A 19,090-nucleotide genomic window follows, 5' to 3' on the forward strand; every position below is an offset into this window, starting at 1 on the left:
GAGTGTGACTTGTAACTTTGGAAGCAGAGAGCAAACGATCACCTTCCGGTCTTGGCATAGTCGACAGCAGACCTCATTTATTCTGACCTGGTTAGGTCAATGTCACGTGTATGGACCTGGATAATGTGATGAAGACATCATGACAATGCTTCAATACACAGTGCCTTCCACTCAGGTCAGTTTCTATCTGCACACGGAACACAGTCACAGGTCCCTCTTCAGAGGTAAAATTACAGTATAACAAACTGTTTATCTATTTGCAATAATCAACCTCCAGCTGCTTCTTATTTCTTTTTCTTTGTCCTGCAGCTTTATTTCTCCCTTTCTATGATGTGGTGTTTTGTACAAAGCTATTTTCCCTTTTTACTTTCACTAACGACTTCTAAGTGGACCTGTATCTCGTGGATGCAGCTGTGACTTTGCCTGCTTCATAATTTGAAACTGGAATTTTAACTGTAAAGTCAGAGGGGATCTGCTTAGTAACTGATACTTCTTGTAAGGCAGAGATGGTATGATGATCATGACAAACATGACTGACCTTTTTAAACAGTTGTCTTCAAATGAGACAGCTAAGTAACAAGGTGTGGATTGATTTGGTGCTGGATGTAGGACACCCTCACATGAACTTGTCAATTCAACATGGAAAGACATTTGCACTGCACATGGAGGACGTCCTGAGAACGTCATGGAGGATCTCTTGATCGCAGGTTGCACTCATTTTGTGGTGGGAGAAGCTTTGCCTTGTGAATAAGCTCCACTTTATTTATGCGGCCTGTTTCTTATGTCATGTTTTTTACCCCATTTAATTTACCCGGACGTGTAATGCAAATGCAGCACTTATTGGGGAACTGTCCCCTAAGATGTTACTTTTTAATTACCCCGAGTAACACAATCACACAATGTTAAAAGAGATGGCAAATTTAATATGTTAGGAATATGGTTTACTTTGAGTACTGGAATATAAGAAAATATATAATGAATGTATAGTAGACAAAGGTGGGGGTAGCACTAGCATTTAAACAGCACTTACTGTATAAGCTTGTCTCAGTTGAGTGTTGTGGTGGTATAGAGCAGCCATATGTTGGTTCTTACTCTTAATCCTTGCCTTCAGTTCCTCGACTGCTTTGAAAATCTTTCTTTCTGGTATCCGCAGGTGTAACCCTGACTTGACAACCAGAAAGAAAATCAGTAGGGTGCTGAGGGCAACTAGTAAGAAGTGAGAGAGGACTAACATAGTTAGTATCCTATACCTTTAAGTTCCAACATAGTAGAAATATACACTCATGTACTCTTACTATTGCAACATCAACACCTCCCTGAAAGCACAAAGTCCAGTGCACAGCTTCGAACTTCTCAGCTTTTATCTGGATGTGTGTACTTGATGAAAGTAGATCAAGGACTTGCTTGGTCGTGCACAGAAAATAGAGTTCTTAAATTGGGGAATAATAAATGAGACATGCATATGTGATGTAATATGACTTTGTTTTCTTGTGGCTAATGTACGACATTTGAATGTGCAAATTATTTGACGTCATGCTCATATTTATTTTTAAAGATATTTTTGCAGGTTAATTTAACAATCAAAATTAACACTCACTGGAAACAATCACAATAAAAATGTGCAATAACTAAAAACAACTGGCTAATCCCAAAGACAAATCACATTTTACACATTCAATTTGGATCTGAGCTTTTCTATCAACAAGAATTGCAACAATGTGTACATTTTGACTTGGTAAAGTATTGTGGTAAAAATACATTTTCGAATTTGGATTGTGTATATGCCCGTCAATAATAACAATTGCGCTGACTACTGTTGCTCAAGCTGTCAAGCATTACTGCAGACTGCTTGCTGCAGTATTTTTACGATGACATCATCCCCTCATCCCTTTTGAGGGCATACCACGTGGTTGCTTGCGAAATATGCAGCGCATTACGATGCACGAATTAAAAAAGAAGCATATATGTTTGCTCTAACTAACTGGGCCCATCTTCTAAAAGAAACAAAAAAACATATTTTTGAAACATAATTTGTCGTTGTTATTATTGTGATGGTAGAGCCGGTTTTGTTTTCGCTGAGCCTTTTAACAGTTGGAATGAGAAGCGTAGATTCTGATTGGTCAGTGTCAAGGGATGCACAAAAATCAACCAATCAGATAGGTTGGCGGATTCAGGTGGTAAATCCTGACTGTAACACGGCCCAGAGCTCTCCCCCTCGTAGTGTATCTTTTTGCCCTGCCTCGGTTGCTTCCCCTTCGCTGTGCCGCCATTAAAGCGCCTCGGCTTGGTGTTTGGGAACCGAGGGGAAAATGCTAAAAATGGTTTAAAGCGTCAAAGTAGACGTCCGTGGGACGGGACTGGGGGGGTGGGGGGGTCTTGCTCCGCGGTATGTACGGACCTTCCGCTGCCGACTACACGGCGCCCCAAAAGAAGTAAATATGCGGTTAGTGTCGGCCAAGTGAGAGCAACCCGAGTTCGGATCGGAGTGGGTTTCTCTGCCTGGGGGGTGGGTGGGTGGGGAAGAGTGGGGGGAGCTCGGAGAAGCTCCATTTGTTTTGGCTGCAGTGGGAGACGGAGGAGTGTAAACACAAGCAAAGGTAAGGATTTAACCGAATGTCTTGCAGAGTTGACGAGGGCCTCTTTAACGGTGACAGGCGGACAGGGGACGACACATAATCCCGTAACGTTAGCGGGCAACCAGCTAGCCTTTGGCTGGCAACCGAACCGTGTAACATAACAAACGGCTCGCTCGCTCCGCGGGTCTGTTCACGCGACGCGCATCAGGAGCTAGTTTGTTAGTTCAGGAAAGTTAGTTGTCTTTAAACGGACTCATTGCACGTAGCACTGTAATTGTAGACACGAAACGAGTTGCTCGTCACGAGTAAACATGGTGAAGGTGACTAACGTCACCGCAGGTAAACACGAGTAAGGTTTCCGTGCAGATAGTATTATTGTTTTTATTAGCGCCTCTAAACCTGCAACACTGGAATATTCGCGTCATCAAATGTTATTGAACGCCTCACGGTGTGTTGGTAAACTTAGAGGCGTGGTGCGCAGTGCAACCAACTACTAGCGAGTTAACTTTATCGGCTTTATTTCGTAAATGTTCTTAAGAATGTGGCACCTGGGGGAGGATTCACTTTCATATGTAGGTGATAGGCTTTGGGGGGTGAATGCAGTTTCGGTCCATCAGTAACGTTAAGTGTCTTAACCAGTCACGCGCCTCCCTGCTGGGTGTCTGGTTTCATATGTCCTTGTCTCCTGTTACCCAGCTCGGTTGTAGGGCACATTGGTCTGGTGTTTATAACTTACTGTATGTGTTTACAGCCAGTGTCGTGTTTTAATAAAAATAAAACCGCGGAGATTCGGGCTGCGTCGTCTTCCTCGCACTGCTGTGTGTGTGTGTGTGTGTGTCTCTAAACATTGCGCCCTTTTATTTTGTATTGCTTCGAGTGCTGTTTGTCAAGAGCAAACAGCCCTGTAGATTTGTGCAAGTGTTTGACAGTAAATCTCCCAACTGCTAAGTGGCACAGCTAAGTGTAATAAAGCATGCTTTGTTTAGGTTCTTGTATGTGCAACCTTGGAGAGATTTACTAGTAAAATCCTGGAGAATGGAGCACTATATCTGGCATGTGTGATTGCAGGAACATTTATCTTAATTGTGGTGTTGATCATATTATCTATGAAAATTATTTGTCTTGTAATTATGTAGTTCAACATGTTTATCTGTCATTCCATTAAATAGTTGTTGATAAAATAATCAATTTTTTTCTTCTTCTCTATATCCCAATGAGCTGCTTGCTGTGTGATCTCCTTAAGAGTGGATCTGCCGAGCTGAGAACCCCTCTGAACGGCGGGAAACCTCCTTCAGCGGCGGTGCGAGGATGACCGAGCTGGTTGCCAAGTGGGCTTGTGAATACTGCACATACGAGAACTGGCCGTCAGCCATCAAGTGCACCATGTGCCGTGCTCAGAGGCCCAGCGGGGGTGCCATCATTACTGAGGAGCCCTTCAAGAGCATCCCTGCTCTGGATGCCAGTCTGCACCAGTGGGACCCGGCTGGCCTCAGCAACAGCCCAACCCAGGGGGGCTCCAGCTTACTTATTTGTCCAGACTCCAGTGCCCGTCCCCGTGTACGCATCGCTGATGTACAGGAGACTAGTAGCAAGTGGTCGTGTCACATGTGCACCTACTTGAACTGGCCTCGGGCAATCCGTTGCACCCAGTGCCTTTGCCAGAGGCAACAAGCTCAACAGCATGAGCAACATGCAACCCATCAAGGACATCATACCCGGCAGCCATGCAGCCCCACAGAATCACCCCAGACCTCAGGCTCTGGATACCGTGCTGCTCCCCTGGTCACTACTACAGACCCCTGTGAGGAATATAATGACCGTAACAGGCTCAACACTCATGTAAAGCGCTGGATCTGCACTGCCTGCACTTACGAGAACTGGGCCAAGGCACTCAAGTGTGTGGTGTGTGATCACCCTCGGCCAAATAGTCTGCTAGCTGAACCCATTGAGCTGGCATCAGAGCTTGAGAGCCAACAACCTTCCTCAAAACTTAATGAGCAGGACAGGGACAACAGGAGAGGTGTTGTTGGCCTTGTGGTTGGGCAAGGAGTAGGGAGTGGGGTGGTCGGTTGTAGCAGCAGCCAAAGGAGATCACCCTCAACCTCAAAACGGGAGTCAGAGGTCAACATGGACTTTCAGAGGATTGAACTGGCATCAGGTGCTGGGATTGGGAGCAAAGAAGAGCTGGAAGTGGACTTCAAAAAACTGAAGCAGATTAAGAACAGGATGAGAAGAACTGATTGGCTGTTCCTCAATGCTTGTGTTGGTGAGTTTTTGGAATATGATTTATTCTATTGTATTGCACATTCAGCTTGTTCTTGTGTTTTGTTACAGTATGAGGTGGGCAATGAGTCAACTGAATGATGTTAGGCAGGCCAACAGAGCAATGAGTGAAATGGGAATTCCCAGAATGTGTGTGACTGCTTGATACTGTTTTACCTTCTGCATGGTAATTGGTTAAAATACAACGTAAATAGCCATGTCGAGGTGATCGTGATTTACGTCCTTTTGATCCTCCTGTAATGTAAATGCTTAGAAATCCCCTGCATTCAGCTATGTAAAACCCACACAAGCAGTGTCCAGGCACCCACACTGTCCACTGGTGAATGTAGAGTGGGAGGTAGGATGAACATTTTAAGAACAACCAGTGATTGTTTTTTTGTCTTCCACGCTCGCACCACTATCTCATTTTTTCTCCTGCCTTTGTCCACGGCTACATAGAGATGCCCTGCACACCCACTAAACCTCCAGGCCTTTTTTTAAAAGTGTGTCTTTGACATACAATTCTTTGGTGTCACAGTGAGAGCACAAATTTGACAGCCACGCATATATTTGATATCCCAATGAAGCAGCTGCAGTGATTAACAGTTGTCCGGTTTTTCATGCTGCTGCATTGCTTAAAGCAAAGAGATAAGTGGGTCTGAATGTCAGAGACACATCACCGAAGTTAGTTTGCGCTGGGTCTATTACTGCATGTGACAGAGTGAATCTCCTCATGTCTGTATAGCTTGTCCCCTGGGGACCAATTCTTGACTGGTGGCGTGTCTGATGTGTGTGGGTCTAATTTCTTTCAGCATAGTGAAGCATGACCTTTCATTATCTGATCAGAAATTTCTCCATTGTCCGTTGAAGGAAAATCCAATTAAAGCAATATAAAAAAAGCCCTATTTGCCAACAAATTCCTCACATACAAAACAAACTGTCTGCTGCAGACAATTCTTTTCATAATTGATGTCTGCTTATTGTTTCCTCAATTAATCATTTGGCCTTTGATAAAATGGCCATTACAGTTTTCCCAGAGCACAATTAGACGTGAATATGGTTGGTTTAACACATATTTGATATCCCAATAGTAGACTTCCTAGTTGTAATTCTCATAGTATAGTGAGTGATTGAGATGTGACCCAGCTGCAGTCTCAGAGGGCACAAATGTGCGTGCGTGCAAAGCCCATTGGTGTTGAGGAGACGCAAGTGTGTCTGCCCTCTGTTGCTAGGGCGGTTTTCTCGTCAGTGACATATAGGCATCAGTGTTTGTAAACAGTGGCCTCACATTTCTAAAAGATGCCCTGGTTCCCTTCACTAAAAATAGCATGCCTCACGCAATAGAAGTCAAACATATATAAGTCTTTGGCAACGTCCGTTGGCCCTATAGTGTGGATGACCCTAGATCAACTCCCTCAACTCATATGGTGTTAATCACTTGTGCGGTCACACCCGTGCAAAGAAAGCATGGATAGAACGAATAACATTAGCAATGGCTCTGGGTCCTTTAGGTCGGTCAGAAGGAAAAGTCAGCAAACCAACACACACAATACCAAAGAACTTTGATTTAAATGGAATGCTTTTGATGACACGTCTCCATTTCCTTACTAAACATTTTCAAAATCCCCAAAACATTTTTTTTTTTTTTTTTTTTTTTTTAAATTTAATTAATTTCTTTTCTTGCAAATTAAAAAAATCCTGAAGATGTTTGCTTTTAAAGCTGTCTATGAAATAGGGCTTGAGATCTTTGGGTATACTGCATATAGTGTCCATCCTTCAGCCCTCCTGTCCTTATTTTCTAAAACAGTGTGGCCAATGACATTGCTCGGGGTCAATGCACATTGATTAACATCACTGTAGATGTGCCAGTGTTAGCTAAAAGGCATTTTTCAACTGTTATTGTTGCATTTGTCGCTTTTTGTCCAAAGCAAAACGCACTGTTTTGAGCTCCTTGGCAGGTGTTTATATTTCTGTGGACCAATTTGGTCTCTGTGAGCGCAACCATGTAAGATGCAGTCACGTCATTTTACGTGTGTGTAGTTGAGATTAAATTGAAGACCACACAGATCCAATGTGGGGAGCCATTGAGCCCTCCACTTTACCTCCCTGGTCCAATTTGGAGTTGCGGCTGGTCTAATCCCCTCGCAAGACAATCTTTATTTTTGTTTGTTTCAAGAAAGTAGACGTTAAATTTCTTGGTAAAAAGCTCACCTTTGCAGTCTGAGATAAGAAGCAGAGGGCTGAGCTTTAGCTGTGCTCGATGTTATCAGCAGTGTGCTTTACCTTATTTCCGTTGGCTTCTTTAAAATTGCGTGGACATGCTTGGTTTAACAAACTTTTAAATTATTACCAAAAAAAGCACTTGGGCTTGTAAAGAAAACCAAAGTACATTCTAAAAACTATACACCCGTTTCACTTTATTACAACAATGTGTTGAACAATGTGTTCTATGAGAGAGAACATGACAGTGCCGGATGAGCAGGAAAGTCATGTTTGTTGTTCATTTTCATGAGATAGCAGCCACCACAATCCACATTGCTGAAAGAAAAGAACATGTACTGTTTGAAGGAAAAGGACCAACATTACTTAGCCTCTCCATTCCCCGTCCTCTCTGTCTTCAAGTGTACGTCTGTTTGCGTATTTGCACCTTTCATGTTCTCTAAAAGATCTGTGTGTTTCGTACCGACGACGGGGCCACAGGCACGCCCACACTAATGGAAACAGAGTTTTGTGGAAAGTGGTTGTGATCCCTCTCTATTAAACTGTGCCGCTATTGTGTAGTTTCTCTCCGCATCTCACAGTGCGAGGCAGCTCCACATGGCACAGCGAGTCCTTCCACCCACTCCATGACTCTCTCGCTCTCGGGCTCACTCGTACACAGATTATGCAGCTGAGCATTGTGTGTGGTCCATTTGACGCAAGAACAAAAGATCAACAGTGTTTAATCCTATGAAATGTATGCGAGAATACCACATTAGCACTTACTGTATTATGCCAGAAAGAGAAATGCATATTGTGTAGCTTTAAAATGAATTTACACTTTGCTTTTTGTTTTATTTTTTATTCCCTCATAACACACTCAAATAGTTTATTCTCCTTCAACAGATAATATTGTTGGCTTTTCCTCACTATGTTTGATTGTAGTAATGGAGGCTGGCATTAGTGCTGAAACCTTCTAAACCTTTCATTTGTCATGCCGATCATACGACCGCGAACTGTTCTCAGTGTTTATGGGCATGGTCAGAGCATCAGATGAGTTGAAGAAAAACATTTTAAGTTCACAGTTGCACAGATCACCATAATAATATATTTAGCATGATGCCTCCAAAACAAAAGACTATTATGTTTTCTAGGTACACAGTCGAATGTTTCTATATCTGTGGTGTCTTGGAGGATAGATTAGCGCTTGACTTTGTGTGCTGGTGGTTGACAGAAACAGCTTCTGTCAGATAGTAATATTTTCACTTCGTGTCAAAAAAGTAAAGAAAAGCAAACGCCAGCATCTGTCGAATGAACACACCCTTCAACCCTCGCGCTGTGATTGAAACCTGGAGATTAACAGGGGAAATAATAACGGACAGATTACAATGTAGCCCCCCATTGTGTTTTCCCCTTGACTTCAAAGTCAGTGAAGTCTCAAAGCTGTTGCAGCTGCCACAGAGATAAAGCACGATCTGATCTCTAATGTGTTGTACTTCGTGGTTGAGCACATGCTGTTCTCTGCACAAGGTTGTTCTTAAGATAACTAATTTTGGTCATCAGTTGTGGACAGTTATGATGGGATTTATAGCCACAGTAGTCAACATGTTTAAAGCACAATTATTTAAGCTGCATGATGCAATTGAAAGTAAACCGATACTCTTTTTGTTTTCCTTCTCAAATCTTTTGATTGATAAATAAATCCTTATACCGGTAATTCTCTATTTTGAAAGACTTCATACAAAATAACAATTTGGACAAGTTTCAACTTTTAATTAAATGAAGAATGTTGTTTTTGTGCAAACTTGACATTCCCTAATTGGTTCTATTATGGCAACTGATTAATGGTTTGAGGAAAAATTGAAAAATAATTATTAATGTGACCTTTTTCCCTCCTCCCTCTTTGTTTTGAAAGGTGTTGTGGAAGGTGACCTGGCAGCTGTGGAGGCCTACAAGTCATCGGGAGGTGACATTGCACGTCAGCTAACATCAGACGAGGTGCGTCTATTAAATCGTCCCTCAGCATTTGATGACGGCTTCACGCTGGTTCACCTAGCCATCCGCTTCCAGAGACAGGACATGCTGGCTGTGTTACTCACAGAGGTCAGTAGAGACAACCAATGTGAGTGTTAGTCTTTCAGGAGTCACCTGCAGCTGGTACTGGCTGATGAAGAGCGATGCATGTTGGTAGATCAATGTAGATCATTCGGTTCAACAAATACAAAATGTTAGTCTTTTCTCAGTCATTAGCTGTGTTACATCACTCAAATTTTCTTTACTAAAAAGGATAATTTTTACTAGCATTAAAAAAGGATTGTAGTATTGATATATTTGAGTGACTACAGTAGAAATTACCCCCTTGAATTACGAGTATCATTGCAGTGCTGCTTGTTTCTGGGTCAGTGATGATGCCGCTTTTTCAATGTGAAATCTCTTAATCTCAACAACCAATGAGATCAGCTAGCAGGAATCACAAGGGCAAAGGGTCTGAAGAGAGGAAAAGGGACTGGAATTCAACCGCACACGCCTCTCACTGCTTTTGTGATAGCTGTTTCTGTTCATTAATTTTATGTTTCTCACAATAATGGGAGTATTTTGTTTGGGCTCCCTGGTGTGTCTGTGCATCAAGAAGGCTCACTGGGCCAATGTGTGTTTGTCGGCTGTGTGCATGTGCTGCGGTTGATTGCCGTCAGCACTGTGATCCCAGATTATCTGTGTACACACACCTCTCCTCCCACACTCGGTCACTGTCCCCGTTTCTTTTCTGAGGGGTCAGTGTCTAACCACAGGCCGCGAAAATGCTTCAAATCTGACATCTGCTTGAAAACCGATACATTTATTTTTCTCATCTTGTCCTCGAGGCAACTTGGATGAGATTAGTGGAGGTAAATTTAGATCAGATCACTGAGCCAAAAGGAAACGCTGTAACTCCTACAACCAAAACCTTTCCTCCCAGGAAGCAGTCATTCTTTAATATTCTTTAATATTGCCAGAAATGTATTTAAACTGCAGGACATCTGAGATTGTCTCAAATGTATAATCGCGTCATAATTTGCGTCTTTCTTTACTAATTAGCCTTTTGTGTAAAATTTGACCTTCCACAATCGTTAAAAATTCTATTGCTCAGTTATCAGCCTCTGTCTCATACCCCTTTTATATTGAAATCAGACTTCCTTCCCTTTATCCTTTCTTCTCTGCAGGTGTCCCAACAGGCAGCCAAGTGTATTCCAGCCATGGTGTGTCCTGAGCTGACGGAGCAGATCCGTCGTGAGGTGGCAGCCTCGCTTCACCAGCGCAAGGGAGACTTCACCTGTTATTTCCTCACTGACTTGGTGACCTTCACCCTGCCTGCAGGTCGGCACCGCAAACAAATATGCAAATGTATAAAAACGACTGACATGAATGTTATGGCATGCATTCCAGAAGCTGTCAAAGTATCCTTTAAGTGCTTTGGGTAACTTAAAACTATGTTGCTGTAAAAACCCCGTCTAGCCATCTCCCCTGGCTTGCCAACTGTGTGATAGAATGCTGGCTTTGTTTACTTGTGGCGTATAAAATTGCTTTTTGTTCGGATGCTGAGGGCACATAATGCTACGGTTGTCTGTTTCAAACTGCAGAAGATGGAGGCAATATCTGGCTCACTGTTTGAGTATTGTTCTTGCACATGGAGTATGCCACCCCGCCAACGATGCGTGTCTCTCGTTCATGACCAAGCTATATTTAGCATTTTTTCCAATGACTCTCTTTAAAATTGCATGCATTCAGTGCTATTTCCGTTGAATTTCATTGTGTGGAATAGCTATTTATTGTCTGTTGCTGAAGCGAAGGATGTTTGTTCTGTCAAGTGTACAGGACAATGCAGACCGTGGCTTCTGGCCACTATAGAACCATTCTCTTCAGCAAAAATAAATGAATGCAGTGATTCTTGTAGAACTGAAGAATGAGCTACTGTGTTGACAGAGCTCAGGGCATGCAGCGAAAGCCAGTGGCCATTGTGAAAAGAACAAAACATGGTAGCTTGAGTTGAAATGAGCCCATTTTATTCTGCATTTTAAGTCATTTCTATTAAGTGTTATTTTAAGAAGACTTTATTTTAATTAAACTCAGACATATAGCAGCAGTGTGTCGGATTTAGTTGCATCCAACTGAATACTACTCCGCTCACCCATCCCCATTTCTGCACCTGTGGTCCCCTCAAATAATGTCCTCTTTTGATTTGTATCATTCAGTTCTCTTCGTTTTGTTTTCTTGTGTCAGACATCGAGGACCTGCCCCCAGCTGTTCAGGAGAAACTGTTTGATGAAGTGCTGGACCGAGACGTACAAAAAGGTGAAATATTTCCTCTGTCAACTTCATGACTAAGTGTTGCAGTAACACCGATCACACGCTGCGCTTACATATGGATCCACTTTGAGAGAGCGAGAGAGAGAGAGAGAGACAGAGGGAGCACCCTCACAAACTGTGTACTATAATAGGAAGGCTGCCCAATACTGACAGTGTTATATTACTTGTATTTTCCCTCTTGCCAATGCAGGGTTTTTACCGGCTTGCTTTGTCACTCTGCCAGGCGGCCGGTCAGCCTAATTAAGTTTTAGGGATTTCTCTGATCTCCATTTAAATATTTTGCATACCCTCAGCCCACACACACACACACACACACGTAACATTTCCTGCTTATTTGTGTGCCCTGTTTTATTGTCATGGGTTAATTTTAAAAGCAGATTTTTTTTCCACCATTTATGCTTCTTCAGCCTTTTCAGCTTCCCAGAACCTTCCTCATTAAGGTCGTCCTTATTGTCTAAACTTAACCCGACGAGCTCTTCTCTCATTGCGAGAGATCTTTTGTTCCAGCTTCTCCAGCTCAAGGGGAAACCTTTTTTTTTTCCTTCTCAGGGACCCTCAGATTTGTTTTAACTGCTTTAGTGGCCTCTCAATTTTTTTCTACCTTTTTAACTTCTCAAAGATATTGTGAAATGTCAAAGCTCTTTCTTTTGTAGCACAGTTTCACTTATAGCTCTTCAAGGTAGGCCCTCTTTTGTTTTCCCCGACTCTGAGTGTGCTGTCCTTCATCACTTTTTTTTGAGAGTCTCTAGAAGGTCATCTATTTCTTGGCTACGTATTTTCTTCCTCTTGGAGTCTTTCAGCTGATGCTGCATTTAAAAATCCTTGTCGTTGTGGAGCTTGTCGTGAGCTGTATTGTATTTAGCTCTTCTCTCTCCTTCAGCTATATGCCCACAACACATTTTAAGCTCCTTCACCCTATTACCCAAGACCTTGTGACTCTCCTGTGAGCTCTCAGAGATCTGCTGGGCTCTGGCATCATTTAGTTTTTGAACCAATGAATCAATCTCCTGAATGTTATCTTCTTGCTGCATCACAGTGACTTTTCTCTGCGCTCTCAGCCCCGTTTGAATGTCAAGTCATCGTCTTTGCAGTTAATTGGAAGAAGTTCTGTCTGACTAAATACACCCCTGTCCTCGCTCTTTATTGCTGTGCTATATAGTCCAAGCCTTACTCCTCTGTTTGGAGCTTACTTCAGATTCTTTGCGCCCTCAAATCCGTAGTTATTGACGTATTTGAAGAAAAAAATCAGCTCGACGCTGTCGTGGTGCGCAAGCCGTCCCCAGCACTTATTCTTCAGGGCACGACCACATGGCAAAGATAAAAATAGTTCAACTTTTGGAACGAGCAACAACCAATTACAGCTCGCAGACATCTTTTTTTTTTTCTTCTTGGTTGCTTCGTAACGGCAGACAGGATACAATAATGAAAGCGACACGGCTAGTGTTTTCCATCCATTTTTAGACACAGCATGACATCCATCCATGCATTACGGCTGACGCTTATACTGTCTGCTAGCTTTGTTCATAAAATATTAGCAACTATCATCAGTGGTATTTTTACACTGAATATCTGCTGTTTTCCTGCTGTTATTGGACTTCTTGCTGTCATCCGGTTTTGTGCTGTACATGCAGACTTGTTTAAACACCTGTCAAATATTTTTTTGACAGGTGTGAGTCGTCATTAAAGTGCTCCCAAACAGTCCTTTCAAATGCCATCACCTTTCTTGCAACGTTTGGGAAAAACCCACTCTGACCTCAATACCAATATGTGACACACACTTCTCACTACAATTTGTTCCCCTTTGAGGTAAATTAGTTGTACCACTGAAGTTTTGCACTCAAATTCTCTGCCCCTTCTTCTTCAGAACTCGAAGAGGAGTCGCCCATCATCAACTGGTCCTTGGAGCTCGGGACCAGGTTGGACAGTCGATTGTACGCCCTGTGGAACCGCACGGCCGGCGACTGTCTCCTGGACTCTGTGCTGCAGGCTACGTGGGGCATTTACGACAAGGACTCGGTGCTCCGCAAAACCCTCCACGACAGCTTGCACGACTGCTCTCACTGGTGAGTCCTGCAGATTACGGCGTGTTGTTGTTCTTAAAAACAACCCACAAACATTACGCCATGCTGGTTTACACGTAGCCCGTGGCATGTTTGTACTGTGTTCAGCCGTCTGAATGACATAACGCACCAATCGTAGAGCGACACTGACGTCAGCTGTGGCGGTGAGTTGGTGCTGGCATGCTGCTTTTCAGGAGAATGTTTTTAATTAACTGAAACCTTAATTTGGGCAAACGAGGTGAATATATTACATTTTTTTATGTATATACTGTATAAACTGATTCAGTGTTTTTACACTTACAATTCTTGACCATGGCAGCATTAGCCAAACATCTATATCTTATTCATGTTTATCTTTATACTTTCAACATTTGGCCGACTGTTTTCCACTATTGTTTACAAAAAGGGAGCAGGTTGAGTTTTGGTGTCTCGCTCCAGGACCTCGTAACGGCTGAATACTTCTATTTACATTCAACGGTCTCATGTTACGCTTTGATTTTCTTTAACATTGCATCACTATGTTTGAAATTGGGACATATAGTTCAGAGGTTGGGATATATACACAAAAATCAAGCCTGGATCGCCGTCTCATGCGGAGGTTTGAGACTTTGATCTTGAAACGAGAGGCTTTGGTTTGGGATTTTAGACTAGTTGCACACATTTTAGTGGAAGTAAATAAGAGTTGGGAACCCCTGGAACAATTTAAAGCCTATACTGATTCTACTTGAACACAAAAGCTCAGTGTGACTCATGTCTATTGCTGACAAACTGGGTTTTGCAATGAGAAAATTACTATTTAGATGTAATGAGTAATTGCCATCCAACCTAAACTACAACAGAGATGAATACCAGTCACACGCCTTTCAGAACAGAGAGGTCAATTAATGTCAACAGACGAAACAGTACGTGTTTGTGTGTCTGGCCTGCAGGTTTTACACCCGCTGGAAGGAGTGGGAGTCGTGGTATTCGCAGAGCTTCGGCCTGCACTTTTCCCTCCGAGAGGAGCAGTGGCAGGAAGACTGGGCTTTCATCCTTTCCCTGGCTAGTCAGGTACATGCACATGAAAGCAAACGCACACATGAACATGATGGACAGGTGTTTGATGTGCTTAAAATGTGACTTGCTAATGATGTATGAATTATGCAAGATGCTTTACTGCTCTTACCGCAGTGTACTTAATCTGAAAGTGCATCCTGTCTGTAATGTACTGAATGTATATTTTAAAGTCCTTGCTTTGTAGTGTCACGGCGCCCCAGCTTTCTAACTATTCCCCTCCCATCCCCCACCCTCTTGTGCTGCATTTTCTTCTACAGCCAGGATCCAGCTTGGAGCAGACCCACATTTTCGTTCTCGCGCATATTCTTCGTAGGCCTATTATCGTCTATGGAGTGAAGTATTACAAGAGTTTCCGCGGCGAAACACTTGGGTACACACGTTTTCAAGGTGAGGGGTTAGTGGACTGTTTGGACTGAAGTTGTTTTGGTTAAATGTCTTTATGGTCGTAGAAGGATGAGACTTCCCTTTTGTAAAATGGCTCCAGTCTACATGTGTCTGCATCTCTAATGGAGCTGACGTACTGCACCGTCAGTAATAGCTGTTTAGAACATGTATCGGGCTAGTGCCTTTCATTTAAGGAGTTTATTTAGTACTGTGTGACTCGAAATAATATAACAACACAGATAGAGGGATTACAGAAGTAAAAGTTGACAAAAAACTGTCAATCCTTAACTAGAAGTAAAAGTCTTGCATTCAAAATGTTACTCAATAGTGTAAGTAAGTATCATCGGCAAATAAATTTGTTAGCATGATGTTCAAAGTAATTATTTATTATGCAGAAAAATATTCCTTGCTATCATGTTACTAGTATAAAAATATTATATTATGTTTTTGGGATAACATTATTGTTGCTTAATTATTAATTTTGCATTTTACTGCTGTAGATGTTTAATATTGTGCTAAATTGGACTACTTTATATTATGGTGGTTTAATCTACAGCAATATATAGCATCATGTTTGTCGCGTCAGTCAAGTTTTCATGAGCTCAGAAAAACAGCCTCATTTTCCAATTGATCAAAGGTGTTTAAAAAAAAATGTATTTAACTTAAAGAATATGAATATATTTCAACCCTTTTAAGGAACCCACAAATTCATCAAATTTCAAGGCATGTTGTTTTCACTGGTCAGGAACTCAAACTGTCAGACAAATGGAGGAGACTAAAATGCCTGAGCACAGTACTAAATGTACTAAATTACAAGTTGTCCACAACTGCACAAGAGCACAGGTAGAAGTGATGAAGTTTGTCACTTCTCAATAGATGTGAACACGTGCAACCCATCAGAAGCAGCCCGGCGAGCGAGGAGAGCCGGCGCTCCGTTTATGGCTGGCAGTAAAACAGCCTGGTTTGGGTTGGTCTGCTGAGTGATGCTGCACAGGGGATGATGAAAGTGCTCCGTAATGGCCAACCGCTTGTTGTAAAGCCTGCCTGATGGAGCCGTGATTTACTGTTGCCGGGAGCCAACGTAAAGCACACGGAGGCAGGCGTGCATATGGTTGCCTACAGAGAAGGGAGCACCGCTCTGTTACAACGGTGACCAAGTGAACCCAGTAAAATAACCCCAGTGGTTACTGGGAGAGGAGAACAGGCTTCTCAATTATCAGGGGACTGTAGAAATATTTAACACAAGCAGATGTTTTTGTGCATAACCACAACGCCATTGACTGTTCCAGTGGTGGAATGTAACAAAATACATTTACTGTACTGAAGTGGGATATTTCTATTTGAGTATTTCTATTTTCTTCTTCTTTATACTTGGATTTTAGAGGGAAAAAAACACGTTTTTAATTCATTTGTTAGACAGTAATGATTACTTATTCCATTGCGGATTAAGATTTTACGTACAATAGATACGTTATACATACTAAATGCAAATATGTAATTGAAATATATTTATTTTACCCTTGAACAAAGCCTCGAAAAATACAATTAACGCCCCACTCAGCGGATTTTTTGTTCACGACCGTGGAAGCCGGGTGTCAATTGCGATATACATAAAGGCATCATAAATGATTAAAACAAACGCTCTCCGGCTCCCTCCAGGTGTGTACTTGCCCCTTTTGTGGGAGCAGAGCTTCTGCTGGAAGAGCCCCATCGCGCTGGGCTACACGCGGGGCCACTTTTCAGCACTGGTTGCCATGGAGAACGATGGCTTCGACAATCGCGGCGCGGGCGCCAACCTCAACACCGACGACGACGTGACCGTCACGTTCCTGCCGTTGGTCGACAGCGAGAGGAAGCTGCTTCACATCCACTTCCTCTCAGCGCAGGAAGTAAGGACCCACCCCCACTGTGTCTACACAAGTCTTGTTTGACCTTTTAGGATTTGTCTTGTGGTCGATATTTTACGGTTTTATGTTACGGGCATGAAATTGGTTTCATGCGTTTCTGTCCTGCGTCAGTGCTTGTTTCGCCCTAGAACACTTGGGTTACAAATAGTGACACCAGCCACATTCTTCGTAGGCCTATTAAGCAAATTGAAGTGCTCTTCTTTTATTCATAAAACAAAAAACATTTATCATGGGTGGACCCTTAAAAAAAAAAGGCTCTCTGGTGAAAAAAATAAGGAATCATCAATGAAACATGATTCAAAATACAAATAATGGAACTATGAACTTGTTCTTTGGTCCACCCGTTCCTGTGACATGTGAGCGTTGTCCGGTGAAGTAACAGCCTCCCCTTGATGGTAAAACACATCCAAAAATGTTTCACCCTCTACCACTACTGTCGGGTAAAAACCACCCGAACACGTGCCGGTTGACAAAAACAGGGATTGTAGCGGGAAGACGCGCCTATCTTTAAAAAATGTCAGTGAGCAGCCTGAAGCTACACATGGACGCACACAACTCAGGCAAAAGCGACACAATGAAAATAACGTAACCGCAATCGCTCTGGTAAAAATCACCCATCGTTAGTGGTCTTGGGTTACGAGGCAACGCTTCAGCAGGACGACATGATATCTTCAGTTTAGACGCGGGATAGTGCGCCCTCTGATGGCCTCTTCTTGTGTTTCCCCTCGTCCTTCAGATGGGTAATGAAGAGCAACAGGAGAAGCTGCTGCGAGAGTGGTTGGACTGCTGCGTGACGGAGGGCGGGGTTCTGGTGGCGCTTCAGAAGAGCTCCCGCCGCCGCAACCACCCGCTCGTCACCCAGATGGTGGAGAAGTGGCTGGACGGCTACCGGCAGATCCGCCCCTGTGCCTCTCTGTCCGACGGCGAAGAGGAGGAAGACGACGACGACGAGTGACAAAACTGAGGTGGAGTTTTTTTCTTAATTTTTGTTTTTCCTTTCCTTACACGGACAAACTGTGAAAGCCTTCAGGAGAAGACAGGGAACAACGAGCCCCCACCCAACCACCTCCAACAGGAGACACCGCTACTCTTCTCGCACATGCGGACACTCGGACACGCCACTCAAAACGCATCTGAAACTTAACTCGGACAAAAATGAGACCGAACGACTTCAACTGCTGCCAAACACGGATTTGGGGAGAGAATAAAGGTTTACAAACGCAAATGACCTTTTGATTTGTTTTGGTTTTTCAAATGTAAAGGAAAAAAGGATTCTTTATCCATAGATGTAAATGCATGTGGTTGTTTTGAGAAAAAAAAAAAAAGAGTATACGGAAATATACCAGCATTGATTCAAATCAACACTTTATATCCGTTCAGTGTGGGCACTGACAAAAGCACACTTCCAAATTGATCTTTTTTTGATGTTTGAAGAGTTGGCTTGTTTAGTGTTTTTGAATGGGCTGGGACGAAGCCAATAAATATCATTATCGTTAGAAAACCAGAGATCGTGTAATACTAAATGACTTAAATCCTTATTACTAAGCATTGCACATTTATTAAAAACATTTCTATATAAATACAGTATCATTGCTTGAATTAAGGTCATATATGAAGCTCTTGAAAAGGGAGATTTTCCCTTCACAAGTCAAATCTACACTCATTACGTTTTATCACACAAACATTCATGTTGCATCTTTTGGTTTACCTTTTTGTTCAGACTGATTGAACTGAGAAGTTGTGCGTGCGTGTGTGTTTTTTTTTTTTGTTTTCCTTCTCTGAACTTGACATATTTATTATTTGGAAACTTATATGAGCTACTAAGAGCTTTCTTCTGTATGTTTTTGCTTTTCCTTTTTTGTGGTTTTGTTAATTATTCTCTTAAACTTGATGAAGACTCTTTGCACAGAAACACTGTTGCTGTAAAGAAAGAACCAATCATGACCATCAATGAAAAGTTTACTTGCGTTGTTGTGTGTGTGATTTAGTACCTCATCTGGATGCCTAAAATCTGGTGCTTTTCTTTGGGCAGGCGAGTTTGAGACGTATAGTCACACATGTCTCATCGTTGTCTCCCATTTCCTCTTTGTCCCTTTCTTCCTCATAGCATTTGTTGTCAAGGTCGCCCTCATGGTACATGTCTGATCCCGCCCTCTGTAACTCCCGTTTGTCGTCATTATGTGAACCCATCTTTACCTTTTTTTTCTTTTTTTTGGGATTAAGGTCGTTGTGAGACTGCAACTTATGAAACCAAAGCTGACAGGAAAAAAAAAAAAAAAAAGTTGTTACTTTTTTTTTGCTG

At 42.5% G+C, this 19,090-nt stretch overlaps 1 protein-coding gene across 3 annotated transcripts; it reads left to right on the forward strand.

Annotated features, from left to right (window-relative positions):
* Positions 1-2,518: 2,518 nt before the first annotated feature.
* Positions 2,519-18,013, forward strand: zranb1b (zinc finger, RAN-binding domain containing 1b). 3 transcript variants are annotated; one of them, XM_068567761.1, is made up of 10 exons: positions 2,519-2,597; positions 3,795-4,842; positions 8,953-9,140; positions 10,238-10,391; positions 11,295-11,366; positions 13,246-13,444; positions 14,371-14,491; positions 14,755-14,884; positions 16,541-16,770; positions 17,525-18,013. In XM_068567761.1, exons 2-10 carry the CDS (start codon positions 3,885-3,887, stop codon positions 17,741-17,743), a joined length of 2,271 nt encoding a protein of 756 aa, XP_068423862.1. In that variant the 5' UTR covers positions 2,519-2,597; positions 3,795-3,884; the 3' UTR covers positions 17,744-18,013. The 3 variants fall into 3 exon arrangements, with proteins under 3 accessions (XP_068423862.1, XP_068423865.1, XP_068423863.1); XM_068567764.1 differs by having other exon boundaries at positions 8,953-9,035; XM_068567762.1 differs by having other exon boundaries at positions 2,528-2,597; positions 3,784-4,842.
* The last annotated feature ends 1,077 nt before the right edge of the window (positions 18,014-19,090 follow it).

Source organism: Clinocottus analis, unplaced genomic scaffold (assembly GCF_023055335.1).
Source record: "Clinocottus analis isolate CAN_PGR_092001 unplaced genomic scaffold, fCliAna1.0.p SCAF_8, whole genome shotgun sequence".
NCBI lineage: Eukaryota > Metazoa > Chordata > Actinopteri > Perciformes > Cottidae > Clinocottus > Clinocottus analis.